At 38.4% G+C, this 20,482-nt stretch overlaps 1 protein-coding gene across 5 annotated transcripts in view; it reads left to right on the forward strand.

Moving 5' to 3' along the window:
• Positions 1–20,482, forward strand: part of Tasp1 (taspase 1) — a 201,562-nt gene that overhangs the window by 12,525 nt on the left and 168,555 nt on the right. For all 5 annotated transcript variants that reach the window (XR_007834444.1, XM_051183284.1, XM_051183283.1 and 2 more), the window contains exon 4: positions 1,150–1,218. Coding sequence is in view for 4 of the 5 variants with exons in the window: in XM_051183284.1 (XP_051039241.1) it covers positions 1,150–1,218 (69 nt within the window). In the remaining variant the exon portion in view is untranslated. The remainder of the gene's footprint in view (positions 1–1,149; positions 1,219–20,482) is intronic.

The raw sequence follows: 20,482 nt of genomic DNA on the forward strand, positions 1-20,482 counted from the left end.
GTGTTAGGGTAGGCCAAACCAAGGCTCTGAGTGCTAGCTGAGCTGTTTGGTCTGGGTCACTGGTACTGTCCCTCTCAGGTTACCCATGCTATCAGTCAAGACCAGTTCTCCCTTGTCCACATTGAGGGGTGGGACCATCTATCACGAAGGCTGGGAGAGCCAGCTTTCCCATGGTGGGTGGAGGGACCAGTTCTCCCACTGCAGTGACTAGTGAGGGACAGGGTTAGCTATTCCAGGGCCAGTGAGGGGTGGGACCAGCTCAGCACATGGTTCCTGTGATCCCCTGAGGCAACACCAGCCATGGACATCTTCAGAGACCCCCTCTGCAGACATGGTCTAGACATTATTATGGCCCTGGCAGCCATAACTGGTTTATCAGAAGATTTTGTGAGTTAGAAACAATTAACTGTTTTTGATATGCATGTATGGGGAGAGTAGAAATAGTGGTAGTGTTAGCTGGGTCTGAGATGCAGTTCTCTATGTGAAATATAAATTGTCAGGGTATCTTTACTGAACTGACCCATCATTTCTGTGGCTCTTTTGAAGTACTCTGAACAATGAAGCTCTTTCACTTACTCAACTTCTTATACTTCACATTTAGCAGCTAATTTTTTTTTTTTTAAAAAGATGCATTTACTTATTATGTATGTAGTGTTATGCCTGCATGCCAGAAGAGAGCACCAGATCTCATTATAGATGGTTGTGAGTAACCCTGTGGTTGTTGGGAATGAACTCAGGTCCTCTGGAAGAGCAGCTGGTGCTCTTAACCTCTGAGCCATCTCCCCAGCTTCCTTAGTTGTTAATTTTCAGTCATTGTTTTAATTTGGATAATATTAAGAATGATAATTAGTCTGAGTAATGAATAGTACTTTTTTTTTTTTTTTTTTAAATCTGAGAAATGTATGTCTTAAAGTAGCCTTGTCCAACTTGCAGCCTACAGGTCACATGTATCCAGGAATGACACCCAACATTACCACATCTTAATGACATAGTGTCAGCAGGTCAGACGCTTTGCCTTCAAGTGTGAAATGGAAATGCTGACCAATTTTTACTAACTTGAGCTGTCATACTTTTTAAGTCTTTGACATGCCAATAATATGTTTGAGCAGCTAGTTTCACAGTGAGTAATTTCTTCTCTTCGCTTCACAGGCAATTGAGAAGCTACAGGCTGGTGCTCTTGCGACAGATGCAGTGACTGCTGCTCTGGTGGAACTTGAGGTATTTCTTTTCTCTTTTTATGTTTTATTTAAAATAATTGAATTTACATTCCTTATTTTTAAATGGCATGAAGATGCTGAATTAGTCAGCCACAAGTCATGTACCCAATGTTTTCCGACCAATATTACCAAAGCTATATAAAGATTTTGAGATTAAAACAACAATTTTTAAAAATATTTTCCTTGGTGACTTTTCCTGAGTAATAAAAAAGTTGGTCAGTCCCTTCTTCCTCTTGTTTTTGTAGGATTCATAGTTATAAAAGTCATTGGTGATAGATATTTTCAGTAGAACATTTTGAGATATGCCTTTAACAGACACATATTTTCAGTTCTCTAGAAGTGTCTAAAGTGGAAAGACAAGTTTTATCACAGATGTAACCGATGTAGGACCAGAAGCTATAGGTTGTTTGTTCCAGTGGGATTTCCAGGACAGCCAGAGGTTTACAGTGGGCACTCAGTTGAGTCGGGGAGGCTCTTGGTATTCCATAGTTTCTCTTACTCTGGAGTGTTGATGTGTTTGAGGCCTTGGAGAAGACTTAAATGTGGAGAGGATAGATTTGTTAGTGAGTTGACCAGGTTACTAGAGATGACTATTTTACTGGATATGAAGACTTCTTGGAGTGGAAAGTTAAAACATGGCGATGAGTAGCAATGAGTGTGAAGGAGGAGGTGTTAGGTAAAGTAGACATTCTCAAGCTGATATCAGGGCATCAGTCAAATACTGCCCCCTGGGAAAGTAGCTCTGGAGTTGACTGAAAGTCCTAGCCATGTTTTCTGTATATTCCCTCTCTTTTAACTATAGAGCTGTACTTTGATCTTTTAACTATAGAGCTGTACTTTGAATTAGATATAGACTAGGGACAGAAGTTAAAATTTAGAAACTTAAAGGCAAATACTACATTTTCAATTTCAGGCCCATAGTCCTAGTAGTTGGGGAAGGAGAGGAGCCAAGACCAGGAGAAGGGTGAGGGGGAGAGGGAGGATCATCCTCAGGAATAGACAGGTGGGGAAACTTAGGCTATACTTATCTGGAGTTCTTTGACCTGTGAAGTAGATCCAAATATTATGACTCACTTGATTTCTTTCTTTCTTCTTCTTTTTCTTTTTTGGTATTTCAAAATAGGGTTTTTCTGGGTAGCTTCGGAGCCTGTCCTGCAACTTGCTCTGTAGACTATGCTGGCCTGGAACTCACAGAGATCTCACTTGTCTCTGCCTCCTGAGTGATGGAATTAAAGGCATGTGCCACCACTGCCTGACTTAACATGATTTTTTTTTTTAGTTTACAAAAAGACATAAAAGGTTTTAGATACATTAGCATTACCAATCTGTAATGAAAACTACATTGTAGAATAGAAAGGCGATAGGTGTCTGTAAACAGTTGGAGTAGACTCACATCTTTAAGTTCTAGAAGATTATAGATTTGGGTTAAGAAGCATGAACATTTTTCCTCTGTCTAGAGAGCTAAATGTAGATTGGACAGAGAGATGTCTTTAGCCTGATGAAAAGTGCCTTTAAGTCTATACTTAGAATACAACCAAAGAAAATTTAAAATCTTGAACTTGTGACTAAACAAGTAGTCACTGCTCTACCAGCTTATCAGAACTCCATTGATTAGTGATAAAACTCTGAACTTTTAAATCTTCTTGTAACAATAGCATAGAAGGGGAAGGAAATCTGAAACATTTCCCATTTCCACATAGCATAAATCACTTATTTATACCTTTACCACTTGCATTTACATCTTAAATCACTTTCTGAGACCCTCAGAACTTACTTAAGCTTTCACATCTTCAGACCTTTATATATCTTAAACACTTTCTTAGACCCTCAAAACTTGCATAGATTTTAGTGCTTTTCCTTTTCATCTAATCATTTATCAGAGACGTAAGCAGTTATTACTGAGAATAGTCATTTCACATTACGTTCCTTTAGTTTAAAGTTACATCTTGAAACCTGTTTCTCTTTTAATACGAAGCTTGTTAGCAGGGCAAACCTGCCTACTTTTTTCTCAGAAGGATACTTAGTAGCTCTAGAAAAAAAGCAAGGCTGAATTTTTATATCTGAAATTAACTAAAAAGGCAAGGCTGAATTTTTATATCTGAAATTAAAAAGGTAGCTGCAGCCTTGGGGAAGAATTTGGTTGCCTGCTGCTGCTAAGCTATAGTTAGCCTAGCTGTCAATACCATCAGAGATCTGGGAAGAATACATTATAGCATGAAGATAATCCAAATGGTCTGTGTATCATTTAAAATGTAGAGACTAGTTCATTACCTAGATGCATCCCGGCCTCCTGTGGTAGGCATTGGGGGCAGAGGTATCAGGACAAAATCGGTCTTTGGCCACCAGGCCCAGAAGCTGAGAGGTTTTTCTGTGGAGGAGAAACATGGGGAAGACTGACCTTACTTTGTCTAGGCAAAGTGGGGCAGTCAACTCTCCAGTGTCCTGCTTGTTTGGGTAGGATCCTGATGTTAGGTGCAGCATTGAGGCATCGTTATCCAGTGGTTAGTGTTATCACAATCCAGGTGGAGTCGACTTGGTGTCCCATCATCTTCTTCGGAGACCTTGGAGTTACTGCTAGGGGCTGGGGCTCTCTGTCTTAGTAAACTTTTCTGTTAAATATTTTAAATGTCATATTCCTCAGATCACTGACAAGTTTGAGGACCATTGTTTATTAAGTATATCTGAGCTAGACAAATCTAGGCTTAACCTTGAAAACACATATAGGCTAAATAAATAAGTAATTAATCACATTAAAACTTAGCATGACTACAAGTACAGTTCTGAACACTTTCAAGAATTTGATCATTTATAAGGTGACTGACCATTAACTCGTATTTCTTAATTGTCTGTGAACTGAAAGTGGCCTTGGAGCCTTGGAATGTCTCAAGGCACTTGCCTCCTGAAGCGGCTCCTCAGCCCCAGAGTTCCCATGTGAAGGTCCAGCTTTAGAATTTGGGTGGGTGGTATGAACCTTGCTGGGACCTCCAGAAAATGTTAATCCCCCTAGTCAAGAATAAGACCACTACCACAATTTAAGCCAAATTTGTAGCAAGCTTTAATTTCATTTTGTCCATGGTGTTTATCACGTCAACAGTGAAGCAAACTAGGACTAGGTATATTATATCTTTTATTGAAATGTATGTTCATACTTTAAATTACAACTGGAAGGGTTTTTCCTGTATCTTAAGAATTATATGGTCATTTCCTTTACTGTCTCCTAAAGTCTCTGTCACCTAAGTGTTTGAAATGCATTACATTAAATCAAGGATAGATTTTCCTATGAAGAGTTTAGTTTGGGTCATTGGAAAGAATAAGAAAATTGGATTATGTTTTCCCTGCTTAGATGAATATGTCATTCTCAGTCCTTTGGGCCTATTGGAATGGGAAAAACCACAAAATCTGATTTATATAGTTTTACATTCAAGAGTAACATCCATCTTTAAGGTTAGTCATCTTTTTCACTTATCTCTCATCCTAGATGTACCTTATCCTTTGGACTTAGGAGGGTGCTTTTTTTTTTTTTTTTTTTTAGTGTGATGGGAGGAGATAAGGCCTCTCTAGAGTAGTTCAGGCTGTCCTTGAACTTGTGATTCTTCTGCTTCAGGCACCCAAGAACTAGAATCGCAGGTAATGTAGCATCAGGCCTGACTCATTGCAGAGAGGGCAAAAGGGCTTGTGCTGGTGTGTGTGTGTGTGTGTGTGTGTGTGTGTGTGTTTATATTTTGGTTTTTCTTTTTATGGTTTTTGAGGTCGTTTCTCTGTAGCTTTGGAGTCTGTCCTGGAACTCGCTCTGGAGACTAGGCTATTCTCAGACTCATAGAGATCTGCCTGCCTTTGCTCCCTGAGTGCTGGGTTTAAAGGTGTGTGCCAACACTGCCATTGGTTTTTCAATACAGGGTATATCTGTCTAGCCCTGGCTGTCCTGGAATTTGATTTGTAGACTGGGCTGGCCTTATAGAGATCTACCTGCCTCTGCCTTCTGGAGTGCTGGGATTAAAGGTGTGTGCTACCATATCCAGCTATGGTTATCTTGAAATCACTGTAGACCAGGTTGGCCTCAAACTCAAAGAGATCCTTCTGTGTCAGCCTAAAATTAAGTTTTTTAAAAAGTGATTTTTTTTTTTTATTTTAAAGATAAAGTCTTGTTATTGTAGTCCATGCTAGCTTGAATTTATAATTCTCCTGTTTCCATAGTCTTAGTGCTGGGATTATGCTTTTTTTTTTTTTTTAAATTTATTTTTATGGATATTTGAGGCAAGGTCTCACTATTTAGTCCTCACTGGCCTGGAACTTGCTATGTAGTCCAGGTTGGCCCCAAACTGGCAGAGTATGCCTCTCTCTGGGCTTACCTTTTCCTTCCCAGTGATGGGAATTAAAGACTTGTGTTATCACACCTGGGTAGGGATATACGTTTTGATTAAATAAATGATAAACTTGCCTGTTGTTTTTCTTTGCCAGTTATAGAATTGGTATGAATTCCTTGAGCACATTCCTAAACACAGACTGAAGTAATTGTTATGAAATGGTTTAATGGTTCTTACTGGCTAGAAAGATACCTAGCCGTGTGCTTAAGAAGGTGTGATCATTTGTGTTTTTCCAAATAGTATATATTTTAATACTAGTATCAAGTTTATATAGTAGAGGAGGAAAAGACAGGGTGACAAATGGGGTATTTCACACACACCTTTCTCACCTTGGTGTACACTCTTACACTTTAGTTTTTCTTTTCTTAAAAACTTTTTTTTTTTTTTGAGGTAGGGTCCTAATGTAACAGGGGCAGGATTCAGACTTGCTACTTAGCCATAGCTCCTTTTGAACCCTTAATCTGCTTGATTTTACTTACCCAGTACTAGGGTTCCAAGCATGTGCCATTGTGTTTGGCTCTTCTTTTAAGCTCCCCTGAAACTGTTTGGTTAGCACACAAGGAAGCAAGATTTATTGTGACATTTCTGTAATTACTTATGCAGTGGCCAGGTCTGGATCTGGTGTTTCTTGGTCTTGGACCTTTACACAAAGAAGCAAGATAATTTAATTTGGATTCAAGAGAGGTACAAGATTGACAAGGGCCGCATGAGTGATGATACCCAAGGGCTCTTTTTATAGGGTAAAAGGGGAGTGGCTGGTTACTAAGCTGCAGAATTTGGGTGGTTCTCTATTTTGATTGATAGCTTAGGTTATATAATCATTTTTTTACTGTGTGTGTTCCCCTGCACAGTGCGTTTGGTTTTAGTCCTATGCTTATCCATAGGAATAAGATGGCAAAATAAGGTTATCGAGGACACAGTTTTGCTTTACTTCTTAGGCACCCAAAACCACTTCAGGTTACATTGGTTCTTCTATTTTTCATACATGGATATATTGGGAGCATATCTAAATAGAAATTGTCTAACTTTGATAGTTACCAGAGGTTGCTAGGTGCATTGTTTGGAGAGAGATGTCTTTATACAGTACTGGCGGGTAGGCAAACTAGGCTTCCAAATGCATTATTACAAGAATGGAGGTGTGTGTGCATACCCAAAATCAAATATGTGTTCTAGGATTCTACACTGTATGCTGTGCTTGTCTGCCTCAAGTAATCATCCTTCCCCATTTCTTCTTAAACAAAACTAAAACAAAAAACAAAACAAAACAAAAAAACCAAAAACCGAAACAAAAAAAACCTATTGTATGACCGTTTCATACATGAGCATGTTGAATTTTGGTTATTTCCCCCCCCCCCCACTTCACTTTTTCATTTTATCCCTAAGATCCTTCCCAATAACTCCCCTTTGTTTTTGGTGTGTGTGTGTGTGTGTGTGTGTGTGTGTGTTAGATAAACCCACTAAATTTGGGTGTGGTTGTTTGCATGAACATGAGTGAGAAGTAATACTGTACTTTGTTCTTATTCATATACAGTTCACACAAGCCACCTAGACCCATAATTTTCCAGATTTTCTTAGAAATGGATGATTTAGTCTACTACAATTACAATCGTTGTCATCTTAAAATCACCAGTTTTGTTCACAAGAGGTGGTATTTTTCCTTTAAATAATGTTTGGGCAGTGGCATTCAGTCCTCACCTAGTATGCTGACCAGTTTCTCCCTCCCAGGTTTTGGTAGGGAAGGTGGCTCACTCCTGTGTGATGTGTCCTGTGATGTGAAAAGGCTGGTGCCTTCAAATACATTGTAGAGTGCAGGTTGATGTTGAATTTATGTGGCATGTTGTTTTATAGCTTTTCCTGATTTTCTGTAGAGCAAATGGGAAAATGGATTCTGTTTATTGGGTATTACATCTCTGATTCTGTTGTACCAGAGAAAATAATATTTGAAGCAATCTGGTGTTTACATCTGGGGTAATACATTTGGGTGTTAACTGTTTTTCTAGACTGCTTTAAATTTGTTTTGGTTCAGTAGATTAAAAATGCTAGACCATTACTTTGTACATTTTATATAGTGTAGCATCTGATAATATTTTTTCTTTGAGAAAATTGGATAGAGTTCTGAGTGATTCATAGGCTACCACTTTCTTAGAATTGTTCCCAAAGTAAAAAGTCATGTTTCATATGTTTTTGGGTGAAAATGAACTACTCATGAAACATTGTCATTCTGTTTTCATGGATTCATTATTATAAAAGTTAAGACCTGGTTTAAAAAGATTAATGAAGACTAATGGATGAACTATGAGTGATAAACTTTTGGGAGGCTACTTTCAGTTCTATGTGAAAAAAATTTCTCATGAATCTGACAAGAGATTTTCATTTTGTTAGAACCTATAGTGCATGTTGGTCAGTTCATTTGACTATGGACCCAGAACTATAGGCAACTAAATTGCTATGTGGGAGAACTAGTCTTCTCCAGGAATGAGTCCCCTAAGTGTTATCCAGTACCAGATATCAGCTTTGAAATCATATGCGTACAAGTAACACTAACAGGGCTGAGCAGGTTGTATGTATATATTTATTTGTTTATATATGTATAACAATAACAAAAAAAGAGTCTATGATATGAGAAGGGGGTGGACTTGAGTTGGAGGAAAGGGAAGGAGAAAATGATGTAATTATATCTTAATTAAAAGTAAAACTTAAGCTGGGTAGTAGTGGCACATGCCTTTAGTCCCAGCACTCTGGAGGCAGAGGCAGGCCGATCTCTGTGAGTTTGAGACCAGCCTGGTCTACAAGAGGTAGTTCCAGGACAGCCTTCAAAGCCACAGAGAAGCAAGACAAAACAAAACAAAAAAAGTAAAAATTAAATTAAAAAGTAGTGATAATACTAACTTAAATTCATGTAACAAAAGATAAGTTACATAGGTTCTTTTGTTTAAAGTATTCTGTTTGGCTGGGATGTTGATCAGTGCTAAAGCATATTTAATGTGCACGAATTCCTGAGTTCGATCCTTAGCACTGCAGAAAAACTAGAAACTAAATTGACCAACCAACCAAGAAAGCCAAACAATATAAGAAAATCTCCAGCCGGGCAGTGGTGGTTCATGCCTTTAATCCCAGCTCTCAAGAGGCAGAGGCTGCAGATCTCTGAGTTTGAGGCCAGTCTGACCTACAAGAGTTCTAGGACAGGCTCCAAAACTACAGAGAACCCTGTCTTCAAAACAAAACAAAACAAAATCTCCAAAATATTCTGCTTGAATTATGTGAACCTCTAGTTTTCTGGATGACTTGTTTATCCTTAAATGCTTCCTATGGGAAGGAAAAATCTTAATTTATGTCTGAAACTGATTTATTGTCTAAATCAGTGATTCTCAACCCCTCAGGGAGTGTCGAGTGATTCTTTTAGAGGGGTAAGACCTTTGGAAAACATAGATATGTACATTACAATTCATCATAACAGCAAAATTACAGTTATGAAGTGGCAATGAAAATAATTATATGGTTTGTGTGGGGGGGATCTCTGCAACATGAGGAACTTTATTAAAGGGTCACAGCATTAGGGAAGTTGAGAATCACTAAATCCTTTATGGAGAAGATAACATTTGGCATAGTTTCTTGCCCTTGAGTCTTTGTACATCCAGTGGATTGTGTGCTTATAAACTTGAAGTCCTTTATGAAATTTCTTATCCAGATGGTTGGCATTTTGTGGTAAAGAAGAAAGTAGATATTGTATTATTACTGTATATTGTTACTATATTTAATATTCTTATACATTTGTGTGTCTTTAGATCCTCTTGTGCCAGAAACGCATTGCATGCATCTGTAGGAACCTGAGAATGCCAGCACCTTTGAGTAGTCTGTTGTTGGGAGATCCCACTTCAGGCATCTGTTCACCTGGAGGAGATGGCTACACTCCTTTCCCTGGGCACTGTACATTTCTGACTGAAATTGTCTGTGTGCCTCAGGCAATGGGGAAATACAATTCCTGAAGAATACTCATGCTGGAAATGTGTAGTGATCATGAAGATGGTGTGGCTTGCAGTTAGCGGAAGGCATACCTGGATGGAAGAGCACATTGATAAGGGCTGATATATAATATGACAAGTTTGTGTGAGGGCTCCTCTGGGGTCAGATGTTTTCTGTAACCTGTTATATACATGACTTCAGTTGTTTGTTTGTTTATTTATTTATTTATTTATTTAGTTTTTAGTTTTTTGAGACAAGATTTCTCTGTGGCTTTGGAGCCTGTCCTGGAACTAGCTCTTGTAGACCAGGCTGGTCTCGAACTCACAAAGATCCATCTGCCTCTGCTTCTCAAGTGCTGGGATTAAAGGCGTGTGCTACCACTGCCCGGCTTATTTTTTATTTTTTAAAAATATTTTTCTTATGTATATGTGTGTTTTCTGTGTGTAGGTATGTGCATGTCAGGTGGCTGGAAGCTAGAAGTATATCTCCTGAGCTGGAGATAGTGGCAGTTATGATCTACCTGACGTTGGTGCTGGGAACTGAACTCTCCCCTCCCCCTCCCCTCCCCTCCCCTCCCCTCCCCTCCCCCTCCCCTCCCCCCCTCCCCTCCTCCCCCTCCCTTCTTCTCCTCACCCCAGCAGGGATGCTGGACACATTGCCAATCAGCTTGATGTAGTCAGGTCATGAATACATAAGCATTGCCAATCAGCTTGATGTAGTCAGGTCATGAATACATAAGCAACTATTAACTGTACTGTGGCTGGTGATGCATTTGCAACTCCTGCCCTTCAAAGTCCAAGTTTTTCTCTTTCACTGATGATGTCTTTTATGCTTTGTAATGCAGGAGGGGGAAATCAAGCTTTTTATTTATGTGGAATAAAAGATTTATCTTTAACAAATGATTGCTTTTTTACCTCATAGTGCTTGCAGTATATTCATTGAATGGGATTTTAGTTTTAACTTGAGGTGTTCTTCTCTTTCCTTTTAAAAAAGTTGTTATCTCTAGTGACTTCAGAGTCCCAATTGTGCCTGTCTCTCTAGCAGAATTTCCAGTGGTGCTTCATTATTTCTGTGTGTTCCAGCTGCTTATGGAGTCTTTATGTTTCTCTGCATTTTTTGTTTTATATTTTGAGGTGTGTACACACCGTTACACTTCATGGAGTTGCATCCAGCCAAGTCTCTAAGTTCTTCTTGTGAAGGGGCAGAAAATCACCTCTCCCAAGAATTTCCATCTTCTGGCCAAGGGAACTGTGTCCTGAAGAGCTGTACACAGACGGGAGGCACCTTGTTTGCTTGCTCTGCTGCTAGAGCATTGATTTAATTAGAAGACAGGCTGTGGGTGGCCATGTGCAGACAAAGAAGCACCAGACAGAGCCCACTTAGCCTGGGACGGTAAAAGTAAGTTACATTCGTTTAAACACTTCTTGGAGTACTAATGCTGATTCTTGCCTTTAGTACTGAGGACCAACTTGTAACTTACTGTGTTTACACATTAGGTAGGCACATCTGTTCTCTTTCCAAGACTCTAGAAATCATGTCTGCTTCCAGCACACAGTACATGCTTAGTGGAAAAGTAATATGTGTGTTTTTTTTTTTTTTTCTTTTCCCTCACAAGTGACAACACAACTACAGACCACGTCAGGATTTGCTCTGTACTGATGGTTACATGAAGACTTTCTTTAGCCTTTTGTAGCCATTCTTGATGAGCTCTGTGGACACTATCAGATGTGTTCTAAGATTAGACCTAGCAGTTTTTGAGAAGCATGTAACTTCATGTATGAGCTTTCATTTTTCTCTGGGCATTGTTAGTCTCAAGAATATGGTTCATTTGATATTCAGTTTTGAGATATCTAAAACAACCTAATGGTATGATGGTAGAGTTGGTATTTCTGTGTTTTAAGTATGTGGAAGTAATTTATTTGATCTTGAGTATTAAAACATATTGTAGCTCTCTATTCACGGATATAAGTAGATTTATTGGTTCTGAGAATTGCAGTTTTATCATTTTTGAACCATTGCATTTTTATTTGCAGATACTTGATTTATCATATCAGACATCAGTTTTATAAAATTTTTATAGTTTTACAACTTTTTCCCCCTTTTGTTAATGAAGGATTGAAGCTAAAACTTTTCTTGCATACTTCATTTCTTTGTAACCATAAAGTATATAATTTGAATGACCACCTTTCTTTTCTTCTTGGGGGAAGGGATGTGTTGGGTATCAAAACCAGGGCTAAGTTAGGGTTTCTTTTGCTGTGATAAAACACCGTGACCAAAAGCATCTGGGGTAGAAGGAGTTTATTTTAGCCTCTGGTTCTATAGCACAGTCTATTGTCATCTCAAAACAAGTCAGGGCAGGAACTCAAACAGGACAGGAACCTGGAGATAGGAGCTGATGCAGAAGCCATGGGGGATTGCTGCTTACTGGCTGTCTCCCCGTGGTTTGGTCAGCTTGTTTTCTTATAGTATCCTGACCATCAGCCCAGGGGGTGGCATTGCCCACAATGAGCTGGGCCTTCCAAATCAATCACCAATCAAGGAAATGCCCCTGAGGCTTGCCCACAAACCAGTGTGTCAGAACATTTTCTCAGTTGAGGTTAATTCTTCCAAAATGACTCTTATCTTGTATCATGTTGCTAAAATCCTAACTAGAACAGTTGATCTCTTATCAACTTGACACTTATCACTTATCGAGCTATAACTTTTTCTTTTTTGTCCCTAAGATGTCATGTTAATATTAATATGATGATATAAAACATTCCAACTTTTAAAAGTTCCACAGTCTTTAGAATTTAAACACTTTAAAAGTTCAGTGTCTTCAAAAATATTCAAGGTCTCTTTTAAAATTCAAAGTTTTTCTAAAACATCCAAAGTCTTTGTAAAATTCCTAAGTCTCTTAACTATAGGCTTCAGTAAAAGAATAAAACAAAACAAAACAAAAAAAAAACCCAAACAACTTATATATGTTCTTACTCCAAAAGGGAATAATCAAGGCATAGACACAATCAAATCAAAGTAAAACCAACTTCAAAGTGGAAATATCTCTGTCAGACTTCTGGGACCCATTCATGATCCTCTGGGCTCCAAAGGGCTACATTTCTCCATCTCTGTTGTCTGCTGCACACACAGCTTGTCTCCTAGGTTAAGTAAGACCAGTTCCACTTCACAGCTGCTGCTATCCTTGGTGGTAGTCCCATAGCACGGGAATCTCCAAAATGTTGAGATATCTGCAACTAGGATACACTTCCACCAATACTTTCTCCTGGGCTCTTTTCAGGCACTCTGACCTTGTCACACAGTACCAAGCTTTCCATGATTCCTCTAATCCCGGACCTTCTACATTATGAGTGTGTATTTTCACTAGTGGTCTGTCATCAAAGATTCCAGCCCTGCTGCACAGTGCCAGGCCTCAGCTGCTCTTTATACCTTCAAAACCAGTACTACTTTAGAAACTGGTAACATTAAAACAAATTTAGTTGCCAGCACAAGCTATAGCCTAGTTTCCTGGTGGAGTACAGCTTCAGTGTCTTGATTCCGTGGAAATACTTCCAAAGATTTCACTTCAGTCATACTGGTCTCTTCTTAAGTATGGCTGGCTCTTCAGCCCTAGCTGGCCAGTATCAGCTGACCCAGTGAAGCAAAGGTTTTACTTTAAAGGTTTACGTCTCTTCTTAATGACAGCTGATATTTCAGCCTCAGCTGACCAGAACCGTAGAATTTTAAAACTCAAAATGTCAAACAGCCCCAATGTAAGTCTTTAAGGACTCCCCAAACTTCCTCTGAAACTTCTTAAGCCAAGCTTCAGTTTTTGGACTGCTCTCAGCATTCTTATCTTCAAAGTTCTCACAGCATCCTACTAAGCTCCTAATACTCAATGAGCTCTTAGTTCAAAGTTCCAAAATCCTACTGTTCTCCTGTAAACATGACCAAGTCTATCATAGTAATACCCCGCTTCTGGTACCAGTTTTTGTCTTGATTAGGTTTTCTATTGTTGTGATAAAATGTTGTGACTGAAAGCAGCTTTTGGAGAAGTGTTTATTTCTTCATACAGTTATACATCATAGTCCATCATCAAAGGAAATCAGAGTGGGAACACAAACAGAGCAGGAACCTAGAGACAAGGACCATGGAGGACAAGACTGCTGTCTACTGGCTTGCTTTCCATGGCCTTTTGCATCATGCTTTCTTATAGTACTCAGGGCCACCAGCTCCCGTGTAGCACTGCCTAATCAAGAATCACCATAGAGCCTTACTTTTTTTTTTTTTTTAATATGTATGTATACCGTGTGTGTGTGTGTGTGTGTGTGTGTGTGTATGTGTATGTATGTATGTATGTATGTATGTATGTGCCTAGTCCATGCTTGTACATACTTGTAAAGGTCAGAATGCAACTCACATGTTTTCCTCTAATGTGCTCCACTATATATTTTGAGAAGGGTCTGTCACTTACTCTGGCTCACTAAGGATAGAGAATCTCAGCCTCTCAATGCTAGAGTTACAGACAAGTGTGGCAAGTTATGCCACACATATTTTGTTTTGCTTCAAAGATTTATTTTTAATTATGTGTGTCTACATGTTCATGTGAGTGCAGGTGTGATCTACCCAATGTGATTTCTGGTAGTGGAACTCAGGTCCTCTGGAAGAGTAGTATGTACCATCTTTCCAGCCTCTACATCTGTGTTTTTTTTTTTTTTTTTTTTTTTTTTTTTTTTTTTTTTTTATGTGGGTGCTGAAGATCTGAACTTCAGTCTTAATATTTGGGCAGTGATCACTTTACCCCCTTGAACCATCTCCCCAGTCCCAAATTACTTCCCTTTGATTTTCAGTTTTTGTGTATCCAAAACAAACAACACCAAAGATGGGTGTAGCAATGCATTTCTTTTAATCCCTTTACTCAGGAGGCAGAGACAAGCAGATCTCTGAGTTTGAGGTCAGCCTTGTCTACATGGTGAGTTCTAGGGCAGCTAGAACTCCATAGTGGGATTCTCTCTTTAAAAAAAAGAAAAAGTTTTTTTTTTTTTTTTGTGTGTCTCTTAAATTGTACAGCCACTGTGGAAATCAGTATGGTGATTCTCAGAAAATTAGGGATCAGCCTTTCTCAAGACCCTGCAATACCACTGTTGGGCATATACCCAAAGGAGGCAAATTCACACTACTAGGACATTTGCTCAACTATGTTCATAGCAACATTATTTGTAATAGCCAGATCTTGGAAATAGCCTACATGCTCCTTTGTTGAAGAATGAATAAAGAAAATGTGGTGTATCTACACAATGCAGTACTACTTATTGGTAAGAAACAATAACATCCTAAAATTCAAAGGCAAATGGGCAGAACTAGAAAAAAACATCCTAAGTGATGTAACCCAAAACCAGAAAGACAAAATAGTATGTACTCACTTGTAAGTAGATATCAGAAGTAAAGCAAAAGGTACCCAGCCTACAATCCATAACCCTAGAGAAGCTTGAACCCTCTTCCAGAAACAGATGGAAGCAGATGCAGAAATCCACAACTAACCAATGGGCCAAGCTCCTGAAGTATAATTAAAATGAGGGAGGAGCAAAAATATGAACAAAGAAGTCAAGATCATGATGGTCAAACCCATAGAGTCAGCTGACTAGCGCTAGTGAGAGACCACTGAGTCAGGTCTGACCTAAGGGAAATCTGCATAAGACCAAACTAGATTCCCTTAATACAGGTGACAATGGTGTGACTGGAACAATATATGAGGCCACTGGCAGTGGGTCCAAGACCTAACACTAATGCACAAACTGACTTAGTGGAGCCTGTTCTACATGGAGAGACACCATGCCCAGCCTAGACATAGGTGTGTGGGGGTGGAGATGTGCCGTGGTCCTGCCTCAACTAGATGATGGCACAGACTTAGTACTTACTTCCTAGGGGAGGCCTTACTTTCTCAGCGGAGCAGATAGAAGGAGGAGTGAGTGGAGGTAGTGGGAGGAAAGGAGGGAGATGGCGCTGGGATTGGGACTTAAGAAATAAATAAAAAAACTTTCAATCTTAATTCAGAATCTGGGAAAGAATGAAGAAATATGGCACATAATTTTTCAGGCTCTCGAGAATACCATATAATATTGCTTCAAAATTGTGCAAAATATTGACAAAAATTTCCTGTTTGTTTATCTTCTAATTTTTAGTGTGAGAACTTCAGTGAAGGATCGTATGTCACTATGAAAACCAACTTCAAATTGTGAACATTCTGGTTGACAAAAGTTCTTTGGTCATCTTTACTGCTAAAGTGTATTTACTGGCAATACTTTTCACTTCATATCTAGCCTCTCGCATGATTGATGTGTACATTTCCTGACAGTAGCATCCTATCTCTTGGCACAGGGCATCAACACTATATACAATGCACTACGCTTCTGACAGAATTCAGAATGGGAAGTTCGTTTATACTTCCCTCTTCTGGCATATATCTAGAGGTCAACAACATTTTGTAGTAGGCTAGAAATCTTTTTAATAAAAACAAATGTACTTAGTAGAGGACTTAAAAGTTAACCCTCCCACCCCCATTGTAAGTCTTGAAAGAAGGATGGTGTAAATACTATAATTCCATGATCTGTCATTAGAGTTCTATTTGAGTGATATTTCCGTATTATTGTCAACATGGCTAAAAGGTACAATGACTTAAGTTGAAGGGAAGTGTAGGTGGGCTGCCAAATCTGGCAGTGTTGGGGAAATAGCTGCATTTGTCTTTTTATTGTAGCTCATGTGGAAAGAACAGTTTCAGGTACTGTGTGTGTGTGCTAACTTCCTCCTGGACATCGTAATGAATCCAACTAAAACACTTTAAAACTATTTCAGATGTGCAAATCTTGAAGCCAGTATTTTAGTTTAGAGATGTTTGTTGTGTTTGACAAGTAACTCTTTGTACTGTAGCTTTGTGACTTTCAGTTAAAAATGTGGAAAAAACCTACCATGATGTCATTTTTTTCTGAATAATTATATTATTAGGCAAATTAATCATAAAGAGGTAAATACAATGATTTTTGTTAAATATTTTAACTAACAAAAATAAGACTATATTTTTGTCAGACTATGTCAGGTTAACAAATGCTCTAATGAACAAATATCAGGATTCCATTTTTTTTCTGACATTTTCAAAAGATCTTAGATAGTTTAGGATTCTAAGAGTTTTCTTAGTGCATATTGCTCCCAGCCAAAATATATTGTCTTTTGTATAGTTGGGCCGTTTTAACAAATGAACTGTCATTAATATTAAGCCTTAGTATTCACAGAGTGTGATGCAAACAAATGTTCTTTCAACTTAAATCCAGGACATCTAAGATATTACTTTAACACATGTTTAAGTAGAGCACTCTATTTGGCTGGATGCAATTCCAGACTGTCTAATTGAGTAATTTCCTCAGGCATTCCAACTTTGATCAACCACAGCAAGAACTTTTAGCATGTCTGTAAAGCAGCCAGTGCATCTGCAAGTATGTCCTGAGGAAGAGAGGAAAGAGAGAATGCCAAAAAAGAAAGACTACTCTGTCGTTAGGAGTTATGGAATGAAGATGGAAAGTTTTTGTAGTGCATTAAGAACCCTTCTAGATAATTGAATCTCTTCTTTAAAAGTATGTAGTGTTGTTTAGTATTAATGAATGAAAAAGACTTCAGTTAGGCCTAATTAAAATGTTTTCTGGCTAACTCTGGGGCTTTATCAAAATCCACTAATTTTTGAGCTTTCTACTCTTTAAAAATTGTACCTTAGTGTCTTCATTACTTCTAATTGGCTGTTTTTTTTTTTTTTTGTTTTTTTGTAGAAATGTTGGTATATAACTGAATATTCATGAATGTCTTGAAAACTAGAATAACTGAGAACAGGCATCATAGGAATACCTCAGGCCTCAGGTGCCTTTTCCATACATGCAGTAAAGCTGTTTGCTCTCTGACCTTGTTTTCTGTAGTCCTGTGATACTAGATAGGAGTTATTTAGTCCCAGTTCTTCAGTTATTTTGTTCTGTTGTTGTTTTGTTCCTTTTCCCTCCTGGTGCTGGGGATTAAACCCAAGGTATGTGAATGTATGATAGGCAAGTACTGAACACTTGATTAGTTTCAGTTTATTAATGTTTATGGGAAGTTCATATTCTTCTTGTGACTTGCCTATGTAGATTTTTGTCATTGCCTTCCTTCTCAATTATCATGGAAAGGAAGGTTAGCACAGTTAAATAAAGTTTATTTAAAACAGAAGTTTTGACATATTTTCACTGAATGTTTATTTAAAATTGAACAAAGGACAGTAAAATTTGCACACTTTCACCCATCAAGTCTACCTCCTGTACCCTAAAGAGTATGCAGAGAAATGGTAAATTGGCAAGCTGAAGAGAAGATGGAGGGCAAATCCCAGGTCCACTGTGATGTTTTGTATAGGAGTATAAGCAGACATCTGAGTTGATCACTGTGTTAGCCTTTTCCGATTGTAATGAAACGACACTTCTTAGAGAAACTATTAAAGTCAAGTGTTTGGAAGTTCAGTGGTATGGTACCTTAATTAGCTGAGTTCTGGTCATGGTGAGTGGCAGATAGTGGGAAGGTGTGTTGGAATAACTGACCACGTCTCAAACCAAGAAACAGAAACCTGAGCCAGGCCAAACTCAGAGTTTTATATACAGTTTTCTCTGAGAACTCCCAGAGAATCTTGTGAGATCTGCCTTTGAAGTCATGACCTCAGTTATCTAAGGTTCAAGGTACTACTTCTGCAAAAGCATGAGACTTAAACGTTTATAACATGTCAGAGGTTAAAAAAGAGACAGCACACAAATGTGTATGGGTGGGTCCATATGTTGGAGGGGGTAGAGAGGTGGCTTAGTCGTTAAGATCCCTTATTGCTCTTGCAGAAGACCCACATTAGGTTCCCATCACCATCATGACAGCTCATAATACCTGCCTGTAACTGCAGATCAAGTGGTTTGCTTGTCTCCCTGTTTGTATTATAGTTTTCTGATTATGACCTATTTTCTATTTTAGATTTGCATTATTATATTTACTATTGTCTAATATGCCATCCAATTTATCATCAGTAGTTGCAGATCAAAAATATTCCAACTGAAATTTGCATCTATATTGAACTTGTGCATTTTTTTCTTGTCAGTTCTTAAATGGTACAGTGCAACAACTATATTATATTGTGTAGCTAAGCTATCTTTGAACTCATGGAGATCTTTCTGCCTCACTTTCCAGTGGGCCACTATGCTTGATATTAGTTTTGATTTTTTTGAGACAGTTCACTGTGTAACCCAGTCTGGCTTTTTTTTTTTTTTTCCCTCCCTTTTTTCTTTTAACACACACACACACACACACACACACACACACACACACACACACACACACACACACACACACACACAGACTATTTGCCTGTATGTATATATGTGTATTATGTGCATATGGGATTCCCTGGAACTAGAGATACAGACGGTTTTGTGAACTGCCATGTGGGTGTTGAAACTCAACCCAAATCCTCTGCAAGAGCATCAATTTCTCTTAATTACTGAGCTGTTTCTCCAGCTCTCTCAGTCTGTTTTTAAATATGTGTGTGTCTCTGTCTCAGCCTTCTGAGTATTGCAAGCAGGAATCAACTTGACTAACAAATATGTTACCCAAGGTTCATAAACTTTTCCTTTTTTTCCTAATACTAGGTGATACTGGGGATTGAACCCAAGACCTCATGCATGCTAGGCACACATTTTACCACTGAATTTACCACGTTTCTATAAGGGTTTAGTGTAGTGGCGGTGTTCTGAAACTTATCCTATTTAGATACTAAAGGACATCTGTATTTCATTCCCTTCCCTGCCCTGCCAACTTCTTCCCTTTCTTGGTACTGGATATGGAATCCAGTGCCTTGATGGTGTTAAACGTATGCTCTGCTACTGAAGGCATCTGCCTCTTATAGCTGGAATTTAGGCTACTTTGTTGGGAAGACTATATTTTGTTTTGGGTATTGCTATAAGCCCCATGATTTACCTCACTGTTTAGCAAATTTGGGTCAAACACCAAATGGGCTTTCTGCTTATTTTTGATGGTCTGTAAACTTGTAATAGATTTTAGTTTTTAAGATGATTGAAATAAAATCAAAAGGAACCTAATATTTCATGATACTAGAAAATTATATGAAATTCAAATTTCAGGGTATAAAATGTAACTTGTTTGGGATACAGCCATGCTCACTCATTTGTGTATTTTTCCTGGCTGCTTTTGTACCTCAGTGGTAGAGTTGAGTAGCTGAAGCATTGTGTGGTCCACAAGTCTGAATCATTTAATATATTTGACCTTTTACAGGAAAAAAATGCCTGGCAATAGGTATCCAATAAATATTTGTTGAATGAATGAATCCTAACATATACTACCACCAAAGAATTTAAATGGGAAAACCTTCAGTCATTTAGCTCTTGGTCGTTGAGCTTTATTGGTGATAAATGTTAAATATGTCCCCAGATGTGTATGTGTGTTGATTGTTTTTTTGTCAGTTACTCAGTTTTGTTGGCCACCCTTCAACCTGTAGATACTATGGACCAATAAGTTAGTAATTCTTGGGACAGTGTTGGCTAAGATAGGCATACTTTATTTTTCCTTTTATGTTTTTGTTCATCCCCCAACCCCCTCCCTTGTGATTGGTTCTCACTATGTAGCTCAGGCTAATCTGGAGCTGCATTTTTCTTGTTTTAATTTGAACAAAGCAATGATGGAAAATGCACCTCCCCTTTTTTTTTCTTTACTTTTTTCTTTTTTCTGTCTTGGGGATCAAATCCAGGGTCTTCTACACACTAGGTAAGTTCTATGAAACTGAGCTACATTTATACACCCTATTACTCTTACCTAGAAGATTCATGAAAGTTTGTTTTAAGGCTATTTCCCACTTGTTCCTTTAATGTGAATAAAGCTACTTGTCAATGGAAGCAGTAATTAAAA

Source organism: Phodopus roborovskii, unplaced genomic scaffold, assembly GCF_943737965.1.
Source record: "Phodopus roborovskii unplaced genomic scaffold, PHOROB, whole genome shotgun sequence".
NCBI lineage: Eukaryota > Metazoa > Chordata > Mammalia > Rodentia > Cricetidae > Phodopus > Phodopus roborovskii.